Source organism: Myripristis murdjan, chromosome 15 (assembly GCF_902150065.1).
Source record: "Myripristis murdjan chromosome 15, fMyrMur1.1, whole genome shotgun sequence".
Lineage (NCBI taxonomy): Eukaryota > Metazoa > Chordata > Actinopteri > Holocentriformes > Holocentridae > Myripristis > Myripristis murdjan.
Window position 1 is genome coordinate 21,196,523 of NC_043994.1, and position 18,832 is coordinate 21,215,354.

General features: G+C 42.3%; 1 protein-coding gene across 4 annotated transcripts in view; it reads left to right on the forward strand.

Annotated features, from left to right (window-relative positions):
* Nucleotides 1-1,787: 1,787 nt before the first annotated feature.
* map3k4 (mitogen-activated protein kinase kinase kinase 4) overlaps nt 1,788-18,832 on the forward strand; it is a 29,609-nt gene continuing 12,564 nt past the window's right edge. For 2 of the 4 annotated variants that reach the window (XM_030070167.1, XM_030070171.1), the window contains exons 1-11: nt 1,788-1,997; nt 8,866-9,056; nt 9,165-10,588; nt 13,710-13,970; nt 14,117-14,269; nt 16,742-16,899; nt 17,086-17,202; nt 17,309-17,408; nt 17,587-17,670; nt 17,799-18,068; nt 18,330-18,479. In XM_030070167.1, the coding sequence (XP_029926027.1) occupies nt 1,966-1,997; nt 8,866-9,056; nt 9,165-10,588; nt 13,710-13,970; nt 14,117-14,269; nt 16,742-16,899; nt 17,086-17,202; nt 17,309-17,408; nt 17,587-17,670; nt 17,799-18,068; nt 18,330-18,479 (2,940 nt within the window). In that variant the 5' untranslated portion in view covers nt 1,788-1,965. Of the gene's footprint in view, nt 1,998-2,171; nt 2,279-8,865; nt 9,057-9,164; nt 10,589-13,709; nt 13,971-14,116; nt 14,270-16,741; nt 16,900-17,085; nt 17,203-17,308; nt 17,409-17,586; nt 17,671-17,798; nt 18,069-18,329; nt 18,480-18,832 lie in introns of those variants that run through there. The other 2 variants (XM_030070168.1, XM_030070170.1) reach the window with 2 other exon arrangements.

Sequence of the window (18,832 nt, forward strand, 5' to 3'; positions counted from 1 at the left end):
AGTCTCATGGTGGCAGTGATTTAAAATCTTTTAAAAATGTGTGTTCGAGCTACCTCCACTCTCTCTCTTTATTCGCCGTCTATCTTGCTTGACCACCACTACACTCTTCCTCTCTCTCTCTCCTCACATACTACTGGGTCACTATACACCAGTCCCTCACTTCATTCAGCATAATCCAAGCTCACCATGGCTTACAGTATTGTCACTGCATCTTATTTAATCAGGTAGAAAACACACTGAGATTCAATCTAATTTCAAAGTATGACCTGGTCAAAAGGAAGCAGCAGAGCATCAAGTTCAAAATATAAAACAAAACATGTGACATTGTTCCACAAAATAAAAAATAAAACAAAAAGAAATAAAATGACAGCATCCTCCACATGGAAAACTACAACTACAGTCCAGTCAGTGAGTCAGGTAAAACAAGAACAGAAGCCAATAGCATCATCTTCCAGCTTTTATTATCAGTTTAAAGTTACATCAAGATATTAGATCCTTTAATTTTAAGTCCATTTGCAAGTCAGCAACCCTCCAAGCTTTATTTATTTATTCGCTTCTTGAAAAATTGACATTCATATCACGTGTTGTCACTGCACTGGTTGCAGGTGATTCCTACTGGATTTTAAGTTTTCAGATCACATATAATCCTTTAGTCCTACACATGATCACATAACAGCTATTGCATAATATCTATAATATACTGAAATAGTTTATTTGAGGACTGTCTGATGTTTCAGAGGCCAGATTAAATTGAGTCAATTACTAGACTCTAGAGCAGCTTTCCATTGTGATATTACCTGCATCTATGCTTATTTTTGAAGCCTACATCCCTTTATATCTGCTTGAGACATAGGCATATTTGTAAAATTTGTCAGGGCACTGTGGCTTTGATGCCTGCACTCATTGCCTTGTGTGTGACTTGCTCATAAAGTCATCTAGGAACAAGCTGGCCATCTAGGAAAATAGTTGTGACTCAGTAAGTGGCATTTGCTGACTAAATTTACATTCATGGGGAACTACCATTCAGGAAAGCAACTTGGCTTTGGCCTGATGCATGTAAACAATATAACGAAACCCAGATAACTTCATACTTTCTCTATTAGAAACTGGGTTTCTAATAAAACTGGGTTTCTAATAGAGAGAATATCTCTAACATTTTCCAACACCTGTGAGCAAACTGCTCGCCCCAAACAGGTGGGAAATTAAGTAGCAGAAAAACTGTTGTCCATGCTCCTTAATTGCAATAAATAAGTAAAGAAATAAACAACCCCATTCATGTTACCTTCAAAAGGATACTGCTTGAAATAATGGGCCCATGCCCCATCCTCTATGAAGGGCCCTCTCAAAGTGTCCTCCCTTTCCCTCATACTAAAACTACATACTTTGCAATTTCCATAGTTATAAATACAGAATAGATCGGCATTCATAATTAACTGTCATATAACAGCCCTTTGTTACAGATAAGTAAACACACTCAGGAGTCAGTGCACTAATGCATCACATCATAACAGTACTTAATGAAACTATAAAATAGGAACTTCATATTTTGAGTGGTCATACTGCCTTATTGGTTAAGGTTATGGATAGGTATACGCTGGTTATGGCTAAAATCAGGGTACGGCTGCAGAGAATCAATGCAAATCAATTAAATCTTCCGATGGCATGATGGGGAAAACTAATCATGAGCCTAGAGCGCAATCACAGAGGGCTTGCACTTTTATGACAGCTGATGACCTGTCCGGGTTGCCGTAGCAATGCAATTCAGTGGCACTCCTCAATGAACGCTGGAAAGATGGCGACGGCACACGCACAGGCGAGACTCAACTGTGCCGGTGGATAGAAAGTGCTCTAAAGAGACAAATACCTGCCAGTCTTGCACATATTTTAAGGTGCAAAGTACATGTGATCTTGCTAAGACATGGTTCAGTCCATGCACGGCTAGGAACAAGGAGCCACTGCCTTGCTATGGAGCCACCGGATCGCAACAAGCCCAGCAGGTATGCGAATTTCATGAACAGACACTACACCATCAGGACCTCGCACTTGCCAAATTGAGAGCCGAGCGTGACACTGCAGTCGGCTGCATGGGAGCGCTTGCGCAGCGCACAGAAATCGACTTCCTGTCAAATAGTGGTACGCGTGCAGTTAACTGCATTTGCAACATTAGAGTTGCAAACTTTTTGGAGACAATTTTGTACGCACAGTAATTTCCCCATATTTGGTTTTCGTCTCTTCTCGTATGCTAGAGAGCCAGGCAAAATGCCAACCAAATGAAAAGGTAACATTACATTATCATTCTCAACTGTTCAAACAGTGCAACATGTTAGGAACAAGCTAGCTAACATCAACTGTTAGCTGTCGCTTGTCAGTTTATTGTTCACACGCAAGTTCATTAACATACGCTGACAGAGCTGCGCTAGGCGAGTTTGTATTATGCGCTTATAACGTGGAAGTGAAAGTCCGTCATTGATTATTTATACCTGCCGGACCATGCATTTCAGCATATTTTACATGTTGAAACGAAGCACAAACTTCCATTGGCTTTAGCTAGCATGTTGCTCCACTGTTATTGTTAATCCTCTAGCTAGACTTGGCGCCCGTGTTGTTGTTGCCTTGCACTCCACTGCTGGTTCATGATATGGACTCACTGACTCTTTGCGGCCTAGGAACATTTGCACGCCATGCATATTATGTAATTCTGACTTTATGTTGTGCCGGAGGCCCGTAATAATTTACAGAAAGAGCCATGTAAGAGAAGTTGCATTATAAATACGTGCAGCCGCTATGCAGCTGTTGCGCTGGCGTTGAAATAAATGCACTAATTTCTGTAACTTCGCAGGGAATGCATATTAACAATCAGCCTATTTAATGTTTTTGTTTCATTATCCAGACGTCGTGTTTGCCCCTGACCGATGGCGACAGAATTCTCTGGAATCTGATGTTGTGTCTTTCTTTGCGTCTCCTCCTCACATGCTGTTGTCTGCGGAGCGATTGACTTTGAAAGCTTGCATCATGTTGGGGGAGCACAGTTATCCGCGATAGCCCTAACCTGATTTCGTACAAACAGCTTCGGTTGTGGTTGAATACTTCAGTAATGACTGATTGCTAGCCAGAGTTGTCATCTCGTGTGTAGCCAACCATCTCAGTATTATCCAGCATCGTTGCATAGTCATGCATGCAACATTCACCTTTGCTCACCCATCTCCTCAAAATTAAGTGTTGATCAGATCATCAGGAGCTTGTCTGATTGTCTTAATTTCATTATCATCAGTGTAAGCACATATTTCAGTATGAAATGTAAAACCATCAGGCTCTCAAATATACCTCCTATTTGGCAGTGATTTCAAAGGCGAGGTAGTGATTGCACTTTCAGTTTAAGTAAGTCCAAATCAAGCTGTGCAGGCTTGGTTGCACTTGGCATTTCCAGTAGTGGTGGAGCAGGAAGTATGCATAACATATCTCGTTTTCCTCAAAAAAAATTAAACAATTGAAGCAGCATAATTTGGAGGAACAAAACATTAGATCAGCTGACGTTCAAACTTGATACTGAAGTGGCAGGCTTCACAACTTGCAGAGTTATTTGTCATTTTGTGTTTATACACAAAGCAAAGTTGCACACTCAAATTTCTTTACTAAAGTATATCACAATTTTTTGGGGCAGAGCCTTCCTCGGGGTTTTTCATTCTTTGTTGACAACAGAACTGCTTGCCCACGTCTCTCAGTGTGCATGCTCTCAGAATAGTGAGGTTTAACTTGACTGTGGGTTAAGATTTACAAATACTGTTTTTTTTTTTTTTTTTACAGGAAGTTGAGCACACGGGTATTTTAAGATCAAATTGATTTGTATGCTTGCTTGATAAGTGAGGGCTCTTGCTAACATTGCCAGGACAGAGATCCTTTTGTCAATAGTGTCTTGCTCTTGAAGTCAAGTCTCAAGACATTGTGGCCCACAAGCATTCCAGGGATTTCAGGATGTGGTATGCATAGTGGATAGCTGCCTCTAGCCTCAGAGGCACCCATGGCTAGTAACTCATTAATGCCTGCATTTGCCAGCAGCACAGGCTGTGCAATACAGATGGATCATCCTCTAGCATTTCTTAACTACATCCTGTCACTGCCCACACCTGCTTTAGGGAATTAAATGTATCCCTCATACTCTGGTACTCTCCATCTGAAATGTCTCTTTTATTTTACATAACAACTAAAATTAGGGCAATGCATACCACTAACAAGCTTTATATTGGAGAGTGGATGTGGCTGTTGGTGTTCAGTGCTTCAAAAAGACACAGTGGTCCATTTTTAGAGGTCTACTTTTGCATGCAATGTGCACAATTAGACAATTAGATATTAAAACTCAAATTGAGGTTGCCTAAAGGGAGGCTTATAACTTGCCACAGTTTCATACATGCTACCCATAGAAACGACAGCTGTGTGTGCTGCATTTAGGGTGGAAGTGGCATGAGGTGAAAAAAAGAATGTCATTACAACATTTACCTCGTGCTGCAGCACACTGTCTGCAAGCACTGTCTATATTTAACATGTGATGGCAACTGGAAATTTCTAATGAGATCTAGTAGAAACCACAGTAGAGTTTTAAACATGCCTTTTCTTATCTGATTCTCATTTCTTCTAAGCAAAATGGAATGAATGCATTTAGATTACGCCTGTTTGCATAATGGTGGGAACAGTCAGACTCTGCAGAGGGTTTCTAAGAGACAATTAAATTTACATCTGCACTGTGTAGGCCCTTATGTTTTGCAAATGTGTATGTAGGAAAGGATGGGAGTTCCATTTTTGGCACTGTCACGCTGTTCCTGTGTTAGATGTTGTCAAGCGTGTCCTGTTCTCTCATTGCTTTTTTATTACTCTCAGTGTATGACACAAATCCGGCTGGCTGCCTCATCAATGCTTGTTTTCCAGGGTCTGACAATAGGTCAGACAGAGGGAGTACAGGTCTGGTCAGTGATGCATACACACTAGTGTGTTTCAGTTTCTTGTGAGTTTCTCTTTTGCTTGAGATTCGGGTCTGTCTGCAGTGGCTGTGTTTCTTTTCTTGTTGCCTCACAATTCTAGTCAAAAATTAGCAACAGACGCTTCCCCTTTGTAACATAGAAAATCAAAATGCTGGCTTTAGCCTACTGACCATCGGTTATGGGAGCATGACCTAATTAGTTGAAAGTGTGCTCTTGCAAAAGCCCTGCCAACTTTTCCTCCTTTTCCTCCTGCTGAAATCCCTTTTAGTTTGCTCATTGTGAGTAAGTGTGCTCACTAACCAGCTGTGTGCTTTTCAGCTATGGGCCTCACGGGCCACGTGTCACAACTATACAATAGAGTGCCCCTTCCTGGTACAATAGTTGGGATGGTTGGGTGTCAAAGGTCAGGCCCCCCCTGACTCTGGTAGCCCTTGGTATCACTGCCTCAGTCAGTATACAGAAAAGACTCTCGATTTTGTGCTGTTTATTATGCACTCAGTGTTTCTGCCTTGGGGCTCTAACATTCCAGTGGCCTTTATTACAACCCCAATGAGCCATCAGATGAGCCATTGAGAGCAGCCAGACACCATCTGCAGCGATAATTCACCAGTGGCAGCCAGGCAAGCACAGCTTGAAGATCACAGCACAGTCATGGTTAACTGGTAGGCAGGCAGGCCAGTGACTTTCTCTGTGCTGCCTGGAGTATGTTTAGAAAAAGCAGAGAACTCGGAAGAGGAATTTGTGCAGCCTTTACAGTCGAAGCTCTGCACAATCCATGCTTGAAGTGTCTCATGGCAACCAAACAAACAACAGGCAGTGATGGCGTCATTAGTTCTGCTGTCATTCCTGAATGACTTAGTCATTGTATTCTGCTCAGGGAAGTGTCTTTTTAAAACTTGGTCTCATTCCCTCTCACATGCATGCACTATTTATGTCTTCAGACAACACACACCCATGCATACTTAAGGACACCCACCGCTGTATATATATGAACAAACAAGACTTGGATGGAGATTGTGCAAGCTTAACCACTTCTTTTTCCTTTTTTTTTCTATAGCCGTAGTCCTTTGCATAAGAAGCAACTGCATGTATCTATCTTCTCTTCCTGCAGTGTCTGGTTGCTTGTGTGTTTTTTTTATGTTAACATAGCACAGTGATATTTGTCTGTTGTAATTGTGACAAATGTCCTTTTGTAAAAAAACAAAACAAAAACATGATTACATAGTGTGCCTCCTTGTGCTTTAATAATGAAAAGATCACTGCCGTCATGTTCTCTTCCCCCCGGCAGCCACAGAACAAGCCCTCCACAGTTTCCTATACAAGACCCTCATAAGGGCACCAGTGTTCTTTGAGTCGAGAGTTAGGCTATTCTGTAATTTCAAGACTGTGTTTTTAGATGGTTCTCCCATTGCTGTTATGCTTGCAGTATGCTTGGTTTATGTATTTGGCTGCATTTGGAGTTATCTTTATTGTAAGGACCAAGGGATTTGCAGCAGGTGTCTGTCTGCCTTGCCTGTAGTTCCACAGCAGCTCCCATGGGACTGTGTGTGTGTGTGTGTGTGTGTGTGTGTGTGTGTGTGTGTGTGTGTGTGTAGGAGAAATTCTGCTGTTGGGCAGATGGGCAGTAGCAGTCTGTGCTCTCTCCATGTGGCTCCTTTTCTTTAAATGAAAAGCTTTAGCAAGTGATTTCCAGATTAGCCCCCCTCCTGAAAGTGATACAGCTCTGCCCCTTTCAACTGCCTACACACACACACACACACACACCAACAGGCACGTGTGGGGGAATGCCTTTCAGTCAGATGATCGATGGAGGGACGCATGGTGACCAGGCATATTGAAACTTGGTTTTCATGCCCCTCCTCCTCCTTTCCCCCTTTGTTTTTGTTAGTGGGGTCAGACCTTCCAACCTTCCTCTCTAATCCTATTAAAAAGCCCTCAGAAAGGCCTTAAGGAACAAAGCTCTGACATTGTAATCTGGAAAGGCGTGCCGCTTGCATTCTTTTTTCTTTCCTTTTTCCCAGAAGGAAGTGTTTCAAGAGATGGGTTTGGTAAACTCTCTCTCTGCAGAACTAGTTGCAGCATTACTCTTCTGTGGCCTAGAGCTATTAACTGAAATTCAGATGGCCAGATATGAATCATTCCTCAAGCCATACCATAATCACAAGATGCTGTTAAATTTGTGGAATATATTTTCTGGATAAGGGGAAGAGTTTGTCTTCGGTGTTACAACTTTTAGACAATTTTGGTAAGTGAGTCTTAGTCTACATGATCTCTGTTTTGTGCCCTCTAGTTGATGACCTAGCAGACAGAGTTAATGAAGGATACTATTTCTCCTTCTCTGGTGGAGCCGTCATGTTTACCTAGACCAAGGGAGGGTGCCAGTAGAGAGCCCACAGCTTGTTATCCTGTGTCTGGGCTGCTGTGGTTATGCAGACAGCATTGCTACTGTACAGCTGGGAGACAGCCAGTCAGGCTCCATAGAACAGGCCACTCATCAGTCTTCTGTAGGTAGCAGCAGACATTTAGTCTAGCTACATGCCTTCAGTAACCTGCTTTCTGCTCTGAGATCGGCTGCACCCTCTCTGTTATGGGTACAAATAAGCCAGCTCTATGTGACCTTGTGCACATTTCACGTGGCCCTGTGTGGTAGGCTTACACTTATATAATAATGCCAAAACATGAACTTGTTAATTAAGGAAAGTTTTATTTCCCTAGAGAAATGAAGCTGTTCCAAGCGTGATAACTACATATTAAAATGGTTTTGTGATACTGTCATTTGGGTTTGCATATTCAGTAACATGCATGGCCAAGATCAGGCTAAATTGCAGTGTGTGATAAAGCTGGCAGCCATAGTCATTGGGTTGGATATAGTTTCAGTAAACCAACTCTACACTGATCTCATTCTTAAAAAACTCAGCAAGACCTTAAATGACCCTGCCCACTCTCCTCACCTTGAATTTTGTTTGGAGTTTGGAGTTGCCAAAACCAAATGAAATCCAGAATTTTACAGCATAAAATCAATACAGCAAGATACTAAAAGTTATTTGTGCCCACAGCAGTCAAAATTTACAATGAAAGAGGAAGCGTATTGTGTGTAGAATTTATGATTCAGGCAATTTGTGGTAATATGCAGTACTAAGTAAATTTATTTATTTGTTGACAGGGCATGAATCAGAAATTATGTAATTAGTGGTTTAGGCTTGTCATATTGTCACATATCCTGTTTTGTGCTGGGTTTAAGCTTGCGTCACTGTTTTTTGTTCGTCATGTTGGCCTTTTTACTTTTTAAAATGTTTACATAATGACCAAATTACAGAGCCCCTTGCAGTCAGCGGAGAAAAAAAAGAGCCATACATAAAACTGTACCCTCTCAGTTTAGAAATCTATGAGTGGTGTTTACAAACCATGCTCTTGGATTCCTAATCCCTGCCCTCGGATTACAGATCCATGCCCATGGATTTGTGAACTGTGCCCTCATATTTTGAGGTCAAATCCGTGGCCATGGTTTCATATTCAAGGGCACAGTTTACAGATATGTGTCACCGTGCATGGAACCGTAATCCTAGGGCACGATTTACAAATTCATGGGCATGGATTTGTTATCCTGGGGTACAGATTATGAATCCGAGAGTGTGTTTTGTAAAACATTGTGGCACAGATTTCTAAACCGAAGTGATAGATTTGCAGATGGCACTTTTTTTTTTGTCTCAGCTGACCCAAGGGGGGGCTCCATACCAAATCAGTGTCCCTGTGGAATAGTTAAGTTTATCTTGACCTTGACTTTGATGTTGCTTACAGATAACAGTACTTATTGATAATATGTAAATGTTTGTCCATGTCAGTAGTATACCCTGCTGTTTGAGCACATAAATAACAAAAAAATGTTTCACAGGCAGCCCAACCCTCTGAAAGATGCGTCCCAACAGAACTCTGAGGTGGATGAATCGTGGGACTCTCCCAGTGAGGAAGAGGAAACTTTGTATGGTACATCGCCTCCTTACACCCCCCGTCAGATGAAACGCATGTCTGGCAAACATCAAAGGAACAGCCAGACCAGGACTGCTGGTCGCTCCCCTAACAAAGGTGAGCGAGTAGTGCACAGGTCACTAAAAATGAACACTACCAAGCTTTCTTGAAATAATTGGGTGTTTTTATGTATTGTTCTGACTAACATAGATGTGCTTATTTCAGCAGACCTTAGCCCATCTGTCTTGAGAGAGAGTCCCAGGCCAGCAGAGGTCCCAGAGGAGCACAGCTACAAGCAGGGCAAGAAGCAGAGGGCCACCCTGCGCTCCACTGAGAGAGATCACAAGAAGACCTTTGAGGGCTCCTTTATGCTGGATCCACTCTCCAAGTCGAGTCCATTCAGTGCTCTCAACATGGATCCAAGAAAGCATTACTTGAGTTTGGGCTGCAGCAGCGGCAAACTCCATGTCTCTATGCCCCATTCCCTGGCCCGGACCCACCGCCAGACCTCCCGTACAGACTGTCCAGCCGACCGCCTCAAGTTTTTTGAAACTCTGCGGCTGCTGCTCAAGCTCACGTCTATGTCCTCCAAGAGGAAAGAGAAGGAGCAGAGAGGCATGGAGAACATGGCCTTCATGGGTCACAACAATGAGGTTATTTGGCTGGAGCTGCAGGCATGGCATGCACGGCGCTCCACCAGTGACCAAGACCTATTCCTTTTCACTGCCCGCCAGGCCATCCCTGACATCATCAACGAGGTACTGCACTTCAAAGTCAACTATGACAGCCTGATCCCTGGCAGAGGGGCTGAGACAAGCCAGGGGTGCTATGAGTGTGTCCCAGATCTAATCTATGGAGAGGAGAGGGAGCCTGCTGTAGCAGAGACCAACCACTGTGGAGTAGATCCCTGGGGCTTTAGTGCCTGCCCGTCATCAGCAATGAATGCAGCGGAGCCTCTGGGCTCTGGGGCAGGATGCAGGGAACACCTTCAGCGCCAGCGCCTTGCCTTTGAGCAGGTCAAACGTGTCATGGAGCTGCTAGAGTCTGTGGAAGCTTTGTACCCCTCCCTGCAGGCATTGCAGAAGGACTATGAAAAGTATGCAGCACGGGACTTCCAGGGCAGGGTGCAGGCACTCTGTCTGTGGCTCAATATCACCCAGGACCTCAATCAGAAGCTGCGTGTTATGGCCACTGTGTTGGGCCTGCATGATCTATCCCGTATCGGGTGGCCCGTCTTTGAGATCCCTTCACCTCGCTGCTCCCGGGGCAATGAAGAAGATGAGAATGAGGAGGATGAGGAAAATGATTCAACAGCCACTTTCACAGCTGAAAGTGATGGAGAGGATAAGGATGTAGGAGAGGAAGGGGTAGTTGGATGTGTAGCTGAGGGAGAGTTATCTCCTTCCCTGACACCCAAATTTGCCCGTCTGTTGTCAGAGGATGAGTTTCTCCCAACTGCTGGGGCAGGAAGCTCAGAAGTGGTTGCCGGAGGTGGAGTGTTCTGCCCCACAGCTATCTACAGACCATTTGTGGATAAAGCTCTGAAACAGATGGGACTGCGTAAACTGATCCTCAGACTGCACAAACTGATGGACCGCTCTCTTCAGAGGTCCAGGGCAGCGCTGCTCTGCCACACTCCTGCGCAGGAGGTGAGGCTATATCATCAATACAAGGGATAATCCTCAACACAGTGGTCTTCTGTTGTAAAATGATTACTTATAAGTTGATAGGGGGCCACCTTGAAGTGGATTATGCTGCTTACTGCAGTGTTTTACCATTCCAGAGATATGTTGATTGTAGATGAAAATTGGCAGGCTAGGAGGTTCATGGCCGTAACGTCTTTTTGACACTAGGTGTCACGAGTCAGCTGTTGACCAGGCTTCTCTCTGTATGTCGCTTGCATTACATTTGGCTACAGCACTCAGCAAGGCTTCAGTGAGCACATTAATATGGAAAGAGAACAGGTACAGAGATGAGGCTGCAACTTGACATGAGTCTTGACTCAGGCTACCCACTGAAAGTCGAGGAGTTGAATCATCAGTCATAGACCTCTTCAGTTGTCTCAGAAGGTGGAGTCGAAGAGTAATTTAAAAAAAAAAAAAAATACTCTGATATAATAGTTAAATATGCACTGGGAATATATTGCAATAGGGAATGAAAAAATGTTAAGGTTTTATATCCTTGTAGAACTGGTGGATGTGCAGGTAATTGGGTTAATGAATGGGAGAATTGCAGAGAGTCATTCTGTAGCCAATCTGCCTATAATCACGTGCAAGTGCGTTAAGACTGAAAGACTGACTCTGAGTTGACTCAGAACAACTGTGAGGCAGGCACAGCCCTAGCCTTGACAGCAGTCTTGTATTTAGAAATATTCGAGTGCAGAATGCCAATCAGAATGTAGGTATGCAGTGCAGCCATGTAATAAGTCTTCACTTGGTTATTAACATAAATCACATTGGACTGAATCTTTTTGTATTGAACTACGAAATGAGCATCCTTTCCACTTAGTTACAAATAACTGATGAAAAGTGCATATATAATGAAGTTGCTGCAGGGACCTACGGAGATAAAAAACCCATTTTAGAGCTGTTGAACTTTGACCATGTATTACATAATAAGGCTGTTCCTTCCCGGTGGGGCATAGCTTTGTGCCCACACACACAAAAACACACGCAGCATCAACACCAGGAGTCTTGATGACTTAAGTGGCACATCGTCACCAAAATGTTTCATTGGTACGGTGACACACAACATCATTGCTTTGTATCACGAATCTCATCAGCTAATTTGTGCATACCCCATATCAGAGCACCCATGGTGAGAATTTGGTGCATTCAAGGATTACAAGTGTGACTCATGGAAAACAAGCGTGACTGCTAGATCTCAGTCAAGATACCCTCTGATCCATTGAGAATAATGTTTGAACAATATGAAGTCAGATATTGGCTATCTACAAAATCCCAATCAGTGTCTTGCATTTAGAATTTCATTCAGCATAACTATAGCAAGTTGGCCATGAATTTCAACACCCACATGATAATTATAAGCATAATAAGCACTGAAAGGCCTTTTTATGTATTATTTGTAGATGACCACAACTTGTTTTCCAGATAACTTAGGCTTCAGTTAATGATCTCCCTACAGAAAAGAAATATTGTAATATGTAAGCTGCATTGGCAAGTTGATTTGACCTTTACAGCAATACTGCCCAAGGCTTGCTGTACAAAAAAGTAGAATATTACAGTGTTAGGAGTCAACATGCAATATTCTGTTTCTACATCCATTTGCCAAAATAAAGGGCATACCTCAGCTGAAACTGTATTTAAAGCACTGTGTGGCTTTGTAGTGGTGTAGAGAGATTTTTTCCTGGCATGATTCTGGTCTGTTGAATCTATCAAAGGGTGGAGGTTAAAGGCCAAAAACCCATTCAGAGTTTGGCGTCTGCACGCTATGAAAAAGGGACTCATTTCATCTAGGACTGCATTACATCCATTCACATTGTGTCTTTGGTCACTGGATTGTTTGAACGTAAATTTAAACCATATGCCATGGCTGTCCCATTCACCAGCCCACAACCCAATTTACCTCTTATTGGAGATTGTGGAGCACAGACTGAGAAACCAACAAAACACCAAATGATGGAAATTCCAGTAGAACTCCAGACTTTTCATGCCAAGGCACATAGAATATATTCATGTGGCTTGTGATTGTCTAATGGCCTTTTTAATGCATTTTTTTCCCATGTCTTTACATTTATTTTGGCAGTTAACTATGGAAAAGATGTAATTTGCTCATTTTTGGGAATAGATAATAAACACAACATTCTCCTATCCTGGCTCAGTCCAAAAAGCCAAACCTCATTCCAACATCTAAACGCACAATCATCAAAATTTCTCAATATTTTCTCCATAAATGCTTATTTTTATGTCCTGGTACTGTAGTACATGACATAGTTGACATGATGGCATTAGCCTAAAAGAAATGAATAAAATTAAAAATACCTGAGCATTGTTGCCTTTTTTATATCTATAAAACAGTTTCTGCCAATCAGTATTTATGCTCATGTACAAATATTTCTTTAAAAATGTTTCTAATGCAGCAGGTACATCTTTGTGAAATTATTTTCTAAACATGGTAATGAAAAAATGTAAACCATTTAGTTAAATGATGTTTAGAGGCTGTACTTAAATGGAGTAAGGTTTGCCAGGGGAGACGTAAGTGGAAGGCAAGCAAAATTGTAATCATCTCTCTCCTATCTCCAAACAGTATAAAGGAGATCTTACAGGCAGACTCGGGGGGCTTGATTAGTGTTTCTTGGCGTGCTAGGCAGAGTTAAAGATTTAGGATTTTAATAACCGGTTTTGAAATTTGATCTTTCACTTTGGAATTCACTGATTAGTCTGCAGATGCTCCCTGAATGCTTAGATTTGGCCCAAACTTTTGAATCTTTTCTTTACACTGTATATTACTGACTTGCTTTATGTGATGCCTTAATCTTCATGTTTTTAACATTGTCTGACTCTGTATTTTTACCTTTTTAACCTGTTTTCTTGTATGTGATTTTTTGAGAATGATGTTTGCCTTTGATTGTTACTGAACTTGGTAAGATGTGTTTAAAAACTGTACAAATTAATACTATTATTATTATTATTATTATTATTATTATTATTATTGTTGTTGTTGTTGCTGTTATTATCACTGTGTACTTGGTTTACCACAGTGCTTCATGAGATGCTGAGCTAACTTCACTGGATCTGTCTCCACTTGCAGTTTGCAGACTTTCCAGATCCTATGCTATACAGTGATTATCTGCCAGAGCTGTCCCGCCATGTATCCTGCAGCGGTCCGGCTCATCCCGAGCTGGGGTCAGACCAGGTCTCCTGGGTGGATCTGCTGGACATGGACCTCCCGTCCTTCAGGCCAGCTTTCCTGGTGCTTTGCCGAGTCCTTCTCAACGTCATTCACGAATGCCTTAAACTGCGCCTGGAACAGAGACCTGCTGGAGAACCTTCACTGCTCAGTATCAAGCAGGTGGGGCAGCTACTCAGTTGACGCTCCCCAGTGGTACACCAGTCATGATGAAAATGAACATAAAGCTATTTTTGAAGATATAGTCTGAACTGACAGGTATGCCGCAACATTTCACTAATATCCATGCGTGTGTGTGTGCTCTGCAGTTGGTGCGTGAGTGTAAAGAGGTTCTTAAAGGTGGCCTTCTGATGAAGCAGTACTACCAGTTCATGCTGCGCGGCGTGGTGGCTGATGCTCAGGGCTTGCAGACGAATGCCAACATCGATGAGTTTGAGGAGGATCTTCACAAGATGCTTGTGGTAAGTGCTTGAAGATGCAGTTTTGGTTAGGCTATATGTCCCTGCAAGATTTGTAGTTAAAGTGTCGCTAAAGTCATGTGAAGTTTGCTTTATTTATAAAGCCCTTAATTATCATAGTCACAGTCTCAAAAAGCTTCACAATACCCATATTATCAAGCTTATACTCTCTGAAAACAAAGGAAAATTTCACACATTAGTAACTGATGGATGAAACCTTGGGTGAGAACCTACAACCAGGATGGTCAGGTGTGCAGTGAGTACAGAGAGTATTCAAACAAAGGTTAAAGGAACAATCAGTAATATGGACACTCTGGTAACATTTACTGGCAGTCAGTAGAATGAGAACAACATTGGACAGACATATGTCCTTTGCCACAAGTCTGGCTTCAGCCTCCAGCTCTACTTCAGCCTCCGTCACCCTCCTGCCCTGTCAGCTACAGCGGCCTGTGGAGCAAACGAATACGCGTTTCACAGCAGTAACCAGATGAGCCAGCTAGTTGAGTGGAATTGCAGTCAGCATCATCGTCCAGGCAGTCCAAGCTGTAGCTATTGCTAATTAACTTTAGCTACCTATTACCCTTAGCCACTTATTCGCAATAAGCTTGCACAGGTCCAACTGGGTGCTGTTCAGAATACTGGGAATGTGGAGAACTTCTACCAAAACAAAACAAGAACAAAACAGGCAATACAAAAAAGGAGTACGGGCCTGACATTTGGTGTCAAAAACTTGGCAGCTGTCAAGGAGTCAAATATCAAACAGTGGAGTGACCATTATCAACACCGCTTGCAAACCTCGAATGATGAATTATGGTCATTTTGTTTATGCTCAAGACAATGTAAATATTACTAATTTTACTTTTTTATGTAGTACTAGTTTACAAATGGATTTCGAAAGAGTGCTTTGCACAAAAATAAGGAAAAAATGCAGCATAAGAATAAGGGTAGATAACACAACATTTAAAAAATATAAAATATAAATATATATTTATATGAAAAAAGATAAGAAATGAAAAACATACATGTAAATAAAAATAATACAAGATCAACTAAAATGATTCACATAAAAGCCAGTCTGTAAAAGTGAGTCTTAAGGAGACAGATTTGGCGAACCTGAGTTCTCTGGATGCGTCGTTCCACCTACAGGAGTGTTAAATTTGCAGTGGAGTCTGGCACAGGCTGTGAATTGAAGCTGTGAAATGATCCTAAATTTGTCTCACAGAAATGTGAGCGTGAGGTTTTTCTGAAAGCCACCATGAGATACAGTGGTGTTTGTGCACAGAATGAGCCAATCAGTCATCATTACTGAAGAATCTGACTTGATTTACAGTCCCAAACCTTGTCTCATTGATAATCAATGCTCCTCTGACACCCCTGCATGTCTAGACAAATTTAGCTTTTATATTCTGATCAAAACTTTGTCCTTCAGCAGTGTTAGATTTGTAACAAGTTTGGCTTTGACCTTGCTGGAAATACTATGAATTATGCTCTCATCTCTGAAATGTTAGGTCTAATAGCTCTTGACTGTGTCTTTATCCACTGTGAAAACCAACCTTAAGATAAAATTTAAATGGTTTACTCAGTCAGCTGAATTGGCCAAATGGAGAGGCCTGTAGGGCTGCCCTGCATATGAATGGGTATACAGAGTATTCCCACCACTTCCTCTCAGGAGAGTAAACACACCCTCCAGCCTTTTTTGTGTGTGTTGATGTGTATAGGATGATAATTTCACATTGCACCTACACTCAGCAGCAGCATGCCCACCCTCCTGGCACACAAATGCAAATCAGGTTCAGACAAGTCTTGCCTTGTCCTCTCTTGACTCTCCTATTATCCTAACTTTTCCCGAAGTCACATGAGCAGTCCAGCTTAAATGTTTTTTTGACCAGTTGATAGCTTGTGTCTGTAATCAGAGAGGAGAAATGTTTCAATACAAGAAAACTCAAACTCTCAAAATGTTTATTTTGACAGTGTTACAAGAAGGAAATTCATTCTAGTTCCTATAGCTGTATGCAGCTGATAGTTTAAATACTGCTGTGTTTTCCAGTTGATTAACATCTGCTGAGCTTCAGGGCATCCCTTACAGAAACAGGTTGATTATAATTATGGGTCCATCTAAACCATGTGTCTGGCGAGGCTTCTTTTCTCCAGATGGTAAACATTTTTAGCAACCAACAACCAGCAATTGCCAGCTAATGTGAAACTTTCCCTTGCAAGACAGTGGTCACAGTTTTATGGCAAGGAATGAATGTTTTGGTCATTGGCAAGTGAGTTTGGCCCAGTGCAGGAATTAAATTAGAATAATTTGTTTTATTATTATGGAGTTTGAATAGGCAGACCTAGCCCTAGATTGTGATCCTTTGAAGTTCAGATGCAATTGTGGATTTAAAAGATATTCAGAAGTGTATTCCCACTACAGTTGTGTATTAAATATCCTCTGGTTATCTAGTTAAACATCACTCCCTGTTTTTGCAGGTCTATTTTGACTACATGCACAGTTGGATCCAGATGCTGCAGCAGCTGCCCCAGGCCTCTCACAGCTTAAAGAACCTATTGGAGGAGGAGTGGCATTTCACCAAGGTCATCACTCCTTACATCCGCGGAGGGGAGGCCCAGTCCGGGAAGCTCTTCTGGTCAGTGGCTCTGCAGCCCATTTTATGTGCATGACTTAAAAAATTAACAACATTAGACTGCATTTGCTTTAAAATATTTAGCTTAACTCATGTCGCCTATCTGAAAATTTTCTCCTTTAGTTTATGTAACATAAGAGTTTATTAATCATTTATGTGAAACTAAAAACAGTGTTCTGCTCCTTGCAGTGATATTGCAGGGATGCTGCTCAAATCCACAGGAGACTTCCTTGATGCCGGCCTGCAAAAGAGTGATAATGAATTCTGGGAAAGTGCAGATGACAGCACAGCCTCGGATGAGATTAGGTAAAGGGATTACATGGTTATTAGATTTTTACTGTTTAAGTCAGTTTTTAAATGTTGTGCTGTGGTTCATGTGTTTTTACTCTGAAAAACTTTGTCATTCTTTAAGGCGGTCGGTTATTGAGACTAGTCGGTCGCTTAAGGAGCTTTTCCATGAGGCCAGAGAACGAGCATCCAAGGCTCTTGGCTTTGCAAAAATGCTTCGCAAGGTGAGGGACTGCAGTGATCTTTCTTTTGTTGGTCACTCGATTTCACTGCTTTGAAACAACAAACCAGAACAGCCCCTGACTATGCAGTTTTTTGTGTGACCCTGTTTTTCTCCTCAGTAAAGAACTGGGACTTAGTGTCCTGTCCTGACACACACTGTGTTTATTCCCCCCTCTGCAGGACCTAGAAATTGCTGCAGATTTCAGTATTACTAGCGGGGTGCCCTGTCTCCTGGAAGCACTTAAGGAGAGAAGCTATGTCAAGGTGCCTAAGTGATTTGCTCTCCTCTCTTGTTCTGCACAGCAGTTATTCTGCACATTTCTCCCTTGCATCTTCCCGATCTGTCTTCAGTTAGTTGTCCTCCTTTGTTAATGCCCTCTTTTTATGTCCAGGTTCAGATTCCAGGGTTGGAGGAACTGGAGGTTTTCGTCCCCTATGGCTTGATGGCTCAGCGGCCTCTAATCCTGCAACTCCTGAATGCTGCTGCTGGGAAAGACTGCTCCAAGGAGCCAGATGAAATGCCTGAGGATGAGGCCTACCTGCTCATGAGTAAACATGGAGCTGGGGACTCGCCTAATGGCTCTGACTGGGCACAGTGGGACGGAGAGCTGCTTAAACTGGTTCCCCAGATGGAAACTGTTGACACCCTCAGGGCTATGAAAGTATGTGGCATTTAGGCTTCTGCAGTATCCAGAATGTATTGTTGTGATATTGTCCTGTCAGAATAACATGGCTCTATACTAAAAGGTGTCTTTTGTGTTAGTCCACTTTGGTCTGGCTGTAATCCTACAATTTCAGCTAATGGTGCTGGGCGTTAGGGTTGTATTCAGTGGTGATTTCCTTTAAATCTTTAAATCTGTGGAAATGAAAGTGGGCTGTTGTTGGAGAATTTCAAGCCTCTTACTGATCTGATCTGCTTTCAGGTAGAGAACATGCTCTTGATCGTGATGCAGTCAGCTCACCTGGTGGCCCAGCGGAAGGCCGTCCAGGGGTCCATGGAGGATGTGCTCACTCTCAGCCGGGAGCAAACCTCTAGTCAGCCTCTCATTGCCGGTGCTCTGGAGCAGCTCAAGGTACTCACAGACCCACACAAGCTATGCTGTTTCACACATTTAACCTGCAATTCATTTTGCCTTAGGCTCTTGACTTACTGTGTCCATATGCATACTGTAAGTGCATATTGATGTACTTTTGAATCTGTTTTAGCTGCTCTCAGTTTGCATGAATTTTCCACTCTCATTGTTAGTAATAGGCTAACATCTGCTTATCAAATGGGCCCTTATTGTTTTGTAGCTGCACTATGAGTCATTATGTTCTTACTTTTTTACTGTAACCTGCAAAAGGAATTTCCCTTAATAGGACAGTAAAGATTTGAACTGAACCTAAAGACACTGACCTACTATCAGGCTGTGTTTAGTTAGAAATT